A 9,706-nucleotide genomic window follows, 5' to 3' on the forward strand; every position below is an offset into this window, starting at 1 on the left:
GACAGTTGATTTATTTCAATGAAGGAATTGTAGATAAACAGAGTTAGTCTCAGAAATCATATTCAACTATCCCTTTAATGATCTGAAGTCACACAGAAGTAGGAATGTTATCTGCTTCCTCCTTACTTTTTCTTTTTTAAAAAATTTATTTATTATTTATTTGTTTTTGGTTGCATTGGGTCTTTGTTGCTGCGTGCGGGCTTTCTCTAGTTGTGGCGAGCGGGGGCTACTCTTCGTTGCGGTGTGCGGCTTCTCACTGCGGTGGCTTCTCTTGTTGGGGAGCATGGGCTCTAGGTGCCCGGGCTTCAGTAGTTGTGGCACACAGGCTCAGTAGTTGTGGCTCGCGGACTCTAGAGCACAGGCTCAGTAGTTGTGGCGCATGGGCTTAGCTGCTCCGCGGCATGTGGGATCTTCCTGGACCAGGGCTCAAACCCATATCCCCTGCATTGGCAGGCGGGTTCTTAACCACTACGCCACCAGGGAAACCCACTTTTTCTTTATTTGCCCTCATTTTCAGCAGGGTTTCTTTTATTTTTCCCCAACCCTACTCTCCCACCAAGGCAGTGCTTTGTGGTCCAAAAGCAACAAAATAAAGGGAACAGGTGGAGATTAGGTGATCCCGGGCAGAAGCTAATGATAGGGGGACCAGGTGATCTGATTTGCCCAGTTCAGTCCTAATTTACAGCTGTTGTTCTGCATAATTATTAAGAAATTTCACTCTCAAAAGTGTTCTGGTTTGGATGATAAATTTTACGGTCACCCAAGATAAAAGATTCTAGAGTATTTGGAGTGCACTGAACTGTCTGAGCACACAATTTAGGATTAAAAGGATGCAAATGTAGGCAGGAGGGTGCTAATTGACTGGGTAAAGCAGAAATAAGTAAAGAGCAAGAGATAGTTCCTGGGTGGATGGTCCAGAGATTATGATTAGGTTAGGTGAGCTCCAGTTTACAGATCTGGAAGGAGTTGCGTGCATTGGCGAAGCTCTTAGATATGTAAGGCCAGAGAGGTCAGACATCTGTTTCCGAGGTCAATCTAAAACAGCAGCAGTTATTTAAAGAGATTAATATAGGTAGCCTGAATTTCGGTTTATGAGCTGTACTCCAGAAATCACAGTATAGAATAAGGGCAAGTTGGTGTTCTTTCTCATCGAACAGGTATAATCTATTAATTACTAGTTAACTGTCATTTGCAAGAAACTGTAATTAAACTATCATCTTTTTTTATTCTTAAATTTCTTTAGAAGAGTGGTTCTCAGGGTGAGATTCTTAGATCCCTAGAAGGTCCTTGAGAACAGTTCAGGGAGGTCTGTCAGGTCAAAACTATTTTTATAATAATATTAAGTTGTTACCTGACTTCTCTCATTCTGTTGACCCTTGCACCAAGGTGCGAAAGCAATGGTGGGTGAAACTGTGCTGCCTTAGCATGAATCCAGCCGGTGGCACCCAGCTGTTGAAGGACTCGCTCCAGTGTTCTTCACTGCTGGGCGATCACAGCTTTTTTTTAAATGCCAGTTTTATGTTAGTGTGTCATTGACGAAGTAGTAAAAATTAATTTTATTAAACCTAGACCCTTGAGTCTCCAACAGTCTGGGTGACAAAAGAGGAGATGCATATAAAGCACTTCTGCTGAATATGGCCTTTTGAAGAAAGGCTCTTGTTCAGTTGTTTGAGTTGCGAATTGAACTAACTGGTGCCGTGTTTTTGCTTGAACAAACAGCCGGCGGACTTGGGTGTTTGGCCTCGAAAATGAACCTGTCACTTCAAGGAAAACACCTGACAGCATTTGCTGCCAATAATAAAATTGAGCTTTCAGGTGAAAATTAGAATTTTGAAAACTTGTCTGCCACCGTGTAGTTGACAGCTTCCTAGTACTTAAAGCCTTCTCTGATGAGCTCAATGGTGATATTAATGAATGTGATTTGGGGTTACTGTAAAATAAAATGTGTCAATAAAATAAAAGTCTGCATAACTCATTGAACCAATATTTTCCAAATGACCAATGTCATAAAACCATGCATAGGTCTATTCAAAGTGCAAGAAAGACCAGTGGTTTTAATGTAACAGAGACGAAAAGTTCATTGATACTGTTTCAGAGTCTGTATTGCCACTCACCCTTAAGGAGATATTGCTGAGTTCTGGTGTGGTTTCAAAGAAGAATATTTAACCGAAATACTATTTGAATATTATCTGGAAAGGCTATTAAAATCTTCCTGCTTTTCCCAACTACATATTTATGTGAGGTGAGCTTTTCTTCTTAAAATAACTGATGGCAGCTGATTGAATACAAAGTATATGAGAATCCAGATGTCTTCTCTTAAGGACATTTTTTTTTTAATGTAGAATTCTTCTCATTTAATTTTTTTGGGGGGTTGGAAAATATAGTTAATTTTATGAAAAATGTTGACATGTAATAGGTTTAATATTGTTATTTTTCAGTGAATTTTTCAGTTTTAATTTTGAACTTGAAAACTATCTATAGATACGGTCCACATAAACAAAAGCTCTTGGGAGTCCTCATTTTTATGAGTGCAAACGGGTCCTAGAACTAAATAGTTTGAGAACCACTGCTTTAGAGCACTGGTTTTTAGCCTTGATGAAGCTCAGGATCGTCAGTGGAGCTTTAAAAACTACCAGTGTCTGGGTCCCACGTCTAAAGCGTCTGTTTTCACTGGTCTCGGGTGCAGCATGGGCTCCCCAGGTGACGCTACCGTGTAGCCAAGGTTGAGAACCACCCCTTTAGTTGGGCACTGGAGATGAACGGCCCCCGGAGCTTGAGCCACACCCTCTTTGGGTCTGTAAACTAGAGCGTTTCTTCTTCAGTCATCCAGCAAATTGGACAAGCATCAGCTGTGTTCCAGCATGTATACTGGATGGTATATATACTTTTCATAGCACTGGAGATTTGTCAGTGAGCAAAGAGAGTCCCTGCCCTCAGGGAGCCTGTGTTCTGGGAGAGGAGATGGATAATAAGCCAACAGACAAATAGGTCTGATTTTTCCTTAAGGGCTGAGGGTGGACCTAATAAAGTGCCAGAGTCAGGCAAGTGTTGGTCCTGACGCTTGGGTGCACTTCGCTTTCAGACCAGGTTTTGGCCCCGGTTTGCTGCAGTCTGCCGAGCTGCTGCCTGCCGAGCCCCAGCAGCCCCAGGCCTCGTCCGAAGCCACCTCGTGTGCTGCCCGAGGGATCTACTCTGAGGAGGTGCCATCGGTGGCCCGGCCTCGGCCTGTCGGGGGCACCACAGGTACATGTGGCTATTTACCTTGCATTTCTTTTTAGCTAACTTCTGCAGAGATCATTTTCGACTTCCCAGAGTATCAGCATCCCGTTACTGGCCTCTTCCACCGGTAAGAGCCGCGCCCCCTCAGATCCCGGTGAAGATGTAGGGCTGGGGAGGTAGGAAAGGAGAGAGTGGCTGAGATCCCAAGACTGACGGCCTCTGATTTGTTCCTGAGTAAGTGTCTCGAAAACAGTCCCTTCACATGGAATTCACACCGACACCTCTTCCAGGGAAAATGTTTCTGAAGTCTTACAGTGAACTGAAAGACCTGTTTCTGAGTGCTTGCAATGGCTCGAAAACAAGCGTTTATTTTAAAGAAGGCACTTTTCCAGTTTGTAATAAGCAACCTAAAAGTTGATTGAAAGTGGCCAGAGGGAGATTTGTGTTTTATTTGGTCATTTCTGGGAAGGTATAACCACTGTTTTCTCCTCGAACCTTATCTCCTTCATTTTTTCCCTTCTACCTTTATTAATAATCATCTTTTTCTCGTTCTAAAATGTCCTTGTCATTTTCCCATGCCTCTATGCCTGTCCCTTCCCTGCTGTCACACATGGGCAGAGTCGGCAGTGGAGGGCCTGGGGAAGCTGGTGGCCACACGGAACTGTTCTAGGTTTTTTTCCACCTCCTCTTTCAAGTCATCATTAAAAGAACAATCTTAGTGTCATTTGTGAGTAACCAGTGCAGTTCTTTACTTGGTAATTCAACAGTGAAAGGTCACATTTTCTGAAGTTGTCTTCTAATTCATTACTAAATTTTTAAGTCTTTGCACACTGCTTTTCTTTACTTTTAGTATTTAGGTTTGCTTTAATTACCTGTTGGGATTCAAATAAAAATCTATACCAGATTATCTCCACATAGGAAATAAAAGTTCTCAGTTTACGTTCTTGAAAGAACATAAAGTGCCCAATTTCTGGAGCTCTTGAAGCCGGAGAGAAAGTATGTTTTATTTTTAAAGGATTCTAAGATATATTTTAATTAGTTGTTTGAGAAACATTACACATAATGTGGTTTACTTGTAAAACTACAATATTTAGTATATTCAGTGTAAAGATACAGGGAATTTTTTTTCAGACCAAAATTAAAACTTAGGGATTAAAATTTTTTCATATATTCAGTTTTGCTTTTTTAGAAAAAGAGCTATAAATACCAGTATTTTAACAATCTTTTTTGTCAGTTTTTGAGATGCATGTAGAGATTTGAGGAAAGGAAAAGCCCTTAGAATTTTGGTAAAGCAAAAAAGGTATAATGGTTTCTGAATCGAGTATCCTCAATAATTATATCCAGATTAGGAATAAATTTATTTTCAGAAATGAGAAGAAAAGAAAAAAATACATTTGTCTCAGAGTCTCCTGGGAATTTTGTGATAATAGTTGAACCCACAACAAATACTCATCAAGTTCAGTACATGCTTGACGTTTATGAGGGATTCATTCTGAGATCTTTGTAAATCCCCAAATTTTCAAACACTGTTAGACCTCATAGTTGATTTCCCTAATCAGTCCAACAGAAGCGTAAGTGGACCAGCTAAGAGACCCTTTCCAGACCCATAATGAGAGACACTGCTGGTTGTTGACACACAGCACCCGGCATGGCTGAGCTGATGTTCTGACAAGGCAGTTGGCTGGTTGGCCTCCACCAGGTTGCCTGAGACCCAGTCTTGTGCCCCAGATTACAAATTACTGTTGCATGTCATGAAACTTCATCTCATGAATAGTTGATACTATGAGCACTGATTTGTGCATATCACTCGGTGTTCCCCAAACATCTGTGTACTTTAAGATCCTGAGCTCTTTCCATTTCTTTCTTTCTTTTTTTTTTTCTTTCTGTTTCTTGTACAGCTACTCTAAAAAGTTCTCTAAGTTCATTATTACTCCATCTTATTGCATTTTATTACCAGGGCTCAGAGCCCATCTTTTATTTTCCTAGTTCATTTCCTTCCTTTTGGAGGCTGATGCTTTAATAAGAGGAGCCATTACATGTTAAATAATTTATTTTGCTATTTTCTCATTTTCTGGAGAATATACAGTTTTATAATGTCATCAAGTAACTAGTTTAGGCCAAGTCCAAATTTGCGGTAATTGATGGATAATTATCCAGTGTGGTCTTTTTGGCAGTTCTGGTATTTTGCATTGTCTGTCAATCAACAAAACAAAGAATGTATCCTGATAGCCTACATGATTTCCCGTACCTTGCAGGTGCTGTGCTTTGCAGTGGGTCTTGTTTCCCTTATTAATTGTTTTGTATTTGAACCTTGTTGCATAGCACTTATACCAAACAGAATATTCAGACATATTCATTTTTAATCTGAAGGAATATAGAAATTATATGTATGAAATATTTGAAGAGGAAGTTATTTTCTAATAATTTGCCATAAGAGATTAAATTGTGTAAAAATTTGTAATGGAAAAAATACTAAGATATACTAGAAAAGTTGCTTTTCTGACTATGTAAAATTATCAAATATGTATATGTCTAAAAATTACCAAAAGCAAAAGGAAAGTAGTACCTAGGAAGATTTACAGCAGATATGACCAAGAGGTAGTCTTATTATAGAGAATGGCTCATAAATTGATAAATGGGCAAACTGCAAAAGATAAACAGGCAAAGGACAGAAAGAAGGAATGCACAAAAGAAATGTGTGCATATCATATAAAAGTAAACATGAACAATGTCCAGTTTTGAAAATGATTCAAGAAATGCAAATTAAAACCATGATGAGCCACCATTTCAATCATGAAATTGTTTTTATAATAATACGATGTGGTAAAATTAGTATTCGGTTTCTTTATCTGTACAATGGGGATAACATTAGTACTTACCTCTTATGGTTGTTTGATGACCGAAGAAGATAACAAATGTAAAGTGCTTAAAATAGTACGTGGCATATAACAAATTTTAATAAATATTGGCTGCCATTATTATTAACTATTGTATATTTTCCGGTGATGGTGTAAATCGTTAAACTTTCGGAAAGCAGCTTGGCAATATAACTTCATGAGCCTTTGATTTGGTAAATTTGGGACTATAGGCTCCCCTCACTGAAGAAATGCAAAATACTGGAGAAAAACTACATGTACAAAGATGTTTATTGGAGCATTATTCAGAATAGCAAACAACTGTGAGCTCCCTCAATACCCAGTTATAAGGGCATCAGTAGTAAATTGTACAGCTATTTAAAACGAAGAGCTCAGATAGAGCCAGAAAAAGGGAATTTAAGATTTCCTGGTTGCCTCCTATGCATTTGGTACTTGACCTATTTTATCTCTTTTAATCCTTGAAATAACACTGTGAGGTAGACTTTTTAACTTCATTTGAAAAGTGAGGCACTGAGGCTCAGCTGGAGTGATTACTGGGTGTCCAAGGTCACGGGACTTGTCAGTGGCGGAGCTGCAATGCAAACCCAGGCTTGCTCCGGGTGAGGGGCCACTTGAATCATGGGGGATCTTGTGCTGTCTCGTTAAGTGAACAAAGCAAGATACAGAATCCTGTCTGAACTATGACCTCAACTACTGTTACAATTTTAACACAAAGGTATGCTTTTCTCGCTATGCAGCTGTCTGAACCTTTATAAGTGATGGGGAACACTGTGCTGCATTTCTGTTCTTTGCAAGATTTGCTCAAACAATGTCTGTTGGGCAAACAGTACTGATAGTTCTAATAATTTTAACACTGTTATGAATCTTCAGTAACTGACAAGCACTCCTGCAGAGTACGTTTTTTAAAATGTATTTGATTAACGGAGGCTGTTAATTAGGCAACTAGAGTAGGAGTAGACTTGAAGATGGAGGGGGCCGCCTCCCTTATCTCTGTGAAAACCCTGAACCTTTGTGGGACCAGTCTGAGCATCACAGATGAATTAGATGATCCTAGGAGCACTTGGAAATTGGTATTTTATTTCAGTGTTTAAAGATCTGTTTTTCCTCCCTCCATCTGTTGAAAAGAGATATTTCCGTATGCCGAAGTTGATGGGGGAGAAAAATACGTTGTTTAAAGCCTGACTTTCACAGCCACACAAAGCCATAGCGAGTCTGAGTGTACAATGAGTGCTAGAGATCACCTGTCTTTGCTATCAGTATACCTCAATGAGAAGGCTGGTTGGGTGGCGTTAAATTTTTAATTATGATATGACTAAGTTATGAAAACAATGTGAGTGTAACAAAAATGTACTTTAACATTCTGAATCCACACTATGCCTGTTAAGGAAACAAAAGCATATTGTATTTTCAGCTCCTTGTGAGTCTCAAAGCCATAAGCAAGAACCAGGTTTCAGCTTCTTTGTGGCTCCAAAACCTTTCACTCCTTTTTTCTGAAGAGATAAGGTCATCGTTATTTGTAACCTCTACAAAAATGAATGGAAGGGCCCTGTGTTATGCCCTTTATTCTCAGTCCTTTGATGTCTGGCCGGGAAAATATGAACATCACTATTAGCCACTATATTGAGAGGAAGTAAAAGCCTGCAAACCCAGAAACTCATGGTCTGTTTTTCTTAGGAAATGTCTTCTCTGGAGGTAGAATTGGTGCCATGTTTGAGCAATGCTCGTATCCCCAGGGCGTGCTGTGGTCAGAACCGAAGTGTCTTACTGGGCAGCCTCACCCCCCTACCAGTGTTCACTGGGCCACTCACTGTGTTCCTCCAGGCTCCCAGATCCAGCACCTGACACAGGTGGGAATTGCCAGCAGAATTGGAGCTCAGCCAGTGGAAATCCAACCAGGCAGAGTCAGCCAGTATGGGGGACCAGGCTGGCCTTCGTACGGGGAGGATGAAGCTGGCCGGAGAGAGGCTGTGAGTACCTTGTGTTGGGATCGCCGTTGAGAATTCAGACATCATCACTTAGTGTAGCTTCTGCTGCTTCTGCTTGGGGGATCTCTTCTTAAAACCTACATAAAGTTTTAACTCCCCTCACTTTTTTTCCCCTTGAGTGTGTTTTTTTCTTGCAGTTTGTAGATGGTAAATTCCCTCTGACCAGAGTGGGAGAGTATTGGCATTGAAATTTGGGAAAGTATGTAATTTTTCTTGAGGTAGCTTTCAGGCTTGAAGTAGTGAGTTTTAAAAAATAACTTAAGAGGGCGGAGTCAACATGGTGGTGTGGGAAGACACCAAGTTAGCATCATCTCCCCACAACTAGGGCACCTGCTGGCCACTGGTGGGGGACCCTGACGTCCAAGGAGACGGGAGGAACCCCCAAGTGAACTGGTAGGACCTGGAGGGACAGAGGGGGGAGGAGAAGTGGAGGCCAGGCAGGATTGGTGCCCCTGAGGCTGGGGAGATCAGGAGGGGCAGGTGGGAGGGGCCCTCCAGGAGGTGCGGGAGAGGAGCGGAGGGTGATTGCCCCGCCCATTCGGGCATGGGGAGCCTGCTGGGCTCCCAGGTGAGGTCCCCCGCCCTCTGAGAACAGGGTTGGGGGGCATGCCTGGGCCCCTTCTGTTCCTTGAGCCTAAGCCCTGCTCCCCAGAACGCCCAGGGCCTTTTCCAGCCCTGTGGGTCCTCAGCATAGGCCCTGCCCACTGCCCACACCAAGTCCTTGCTTAGGCCCTGCCGTCCACAGCCAAGGCCTTTTCCCTGTTTTTGTTTTTCTTTTTTTTTTTTCTCTTCTCCCTCCTCCTCTTTTTTTTACTATTGTGGTGCCGTTGTACCTTCCGGTTGTTGATTCATCTATATTTTTATTTTTATATTCTTTCTAACATATCTGTTAGTTTCCTAGTCTAATTTTATTTTTTACTTTGCTATTGTTCTCTTTTTTTTTTTTTTTGCCACCCCACGTGGCTTGCGGGATCTTGGTTCATGAGCTGGGGACCGGGCTGAAGCTCCTGCGGTGGGAGCTCCATGTCAGAACCACTGGACTAACAAAGAACCTCAGACCCCAGGGAATATTCACTGGAGTGAGGTCTCATGGAGGTCCTCATCTTAGCACCAAGACCCAGCTCTACCCAATAGCCTACGAACTCCAGCATTGGAAGCCTCAGGCCAAACAGCCAGTAAGACAGGATCACAATCCCACTCATTAAAAAAAAAAAAAAAAAAAAAATGAGACAGCAAAAAAATATGTCACAGGTGAAGGAGCAAGGTAAAAACCTACAAAACCAAATAAATGAAGAGGAAATAGGCAATCAACCTGAAAAAGAATTCAGAGTAATGACAGTAAAGATGATCCAGAATCTCGGAAATAGGATGGAGGCACGGATTGAGAAAATACAAGCAATGTTTAACAAAGATCTAGAAGAACTAAAGAACAAACAAACAGAGGAACAACACAATAACTGAAATGAAAAATACATTAGGGCTTCCCTGGTGGCACAGTGGTTGAGAGTCCGCCTGCCGATACAGGGGACACGGGTTCGTGACCCGGTCCGGGAAGATCCCACATGCCGCGGAGTGGCTAGGTCCATGAGCCATGGCTGCTGAGCCTGCGCGTCCGGAGCCTGTGCT

At 41.7% G+C, this 9,706-nt stretch overlaps 1 protein-coding gene across 3 annotated transcripts in view; it reads left to right on the plus strand.

Moving 5' to 3' along the window:
- Positions 1–9,706, plus strand: part of KIAA1549 (KIAA1549 ortholog) — a 146,361-nt gene that overhangs the window by 124,926 nt on the left and 11,729 nt on the right. For 2 of the 3 annotated variants that reach the window (XM_028489705.2, XM_055084809.1), the window contains 2 exons: positions 3,083–3,243; positions 7,917–8,062. In XM_028489705.2, coding sequence (XP_028345506.1) covers positions 3,083–3,243; positions 7,917–8,062 — 307 coding nt within the window. Of the gene's footprint in view, positions 1–3,082; positions 3,244–3,278; positions 3,347–7,916; positions 8,063–9,706 lie in introns of those variants that run through there. The other variant, XR_008617313.1, reaches the window with a different exon arrangement.

The sequence above is a fragment of the Physeter macrocephalus genome, chromosome 5 (genome assembly GCF_002837175.3).
Source record: "Physeter macrocephalus isolate SW-GA chromosome 5, ASM283717v5, whole genome shotgun sequence".
NCBI classification, from domain to species: Eukaryota; Metazoa; Chordata; class Mammalia; order Artiodactyla; family Physeteridae; genus Physeter; species Physeter macrocephalus.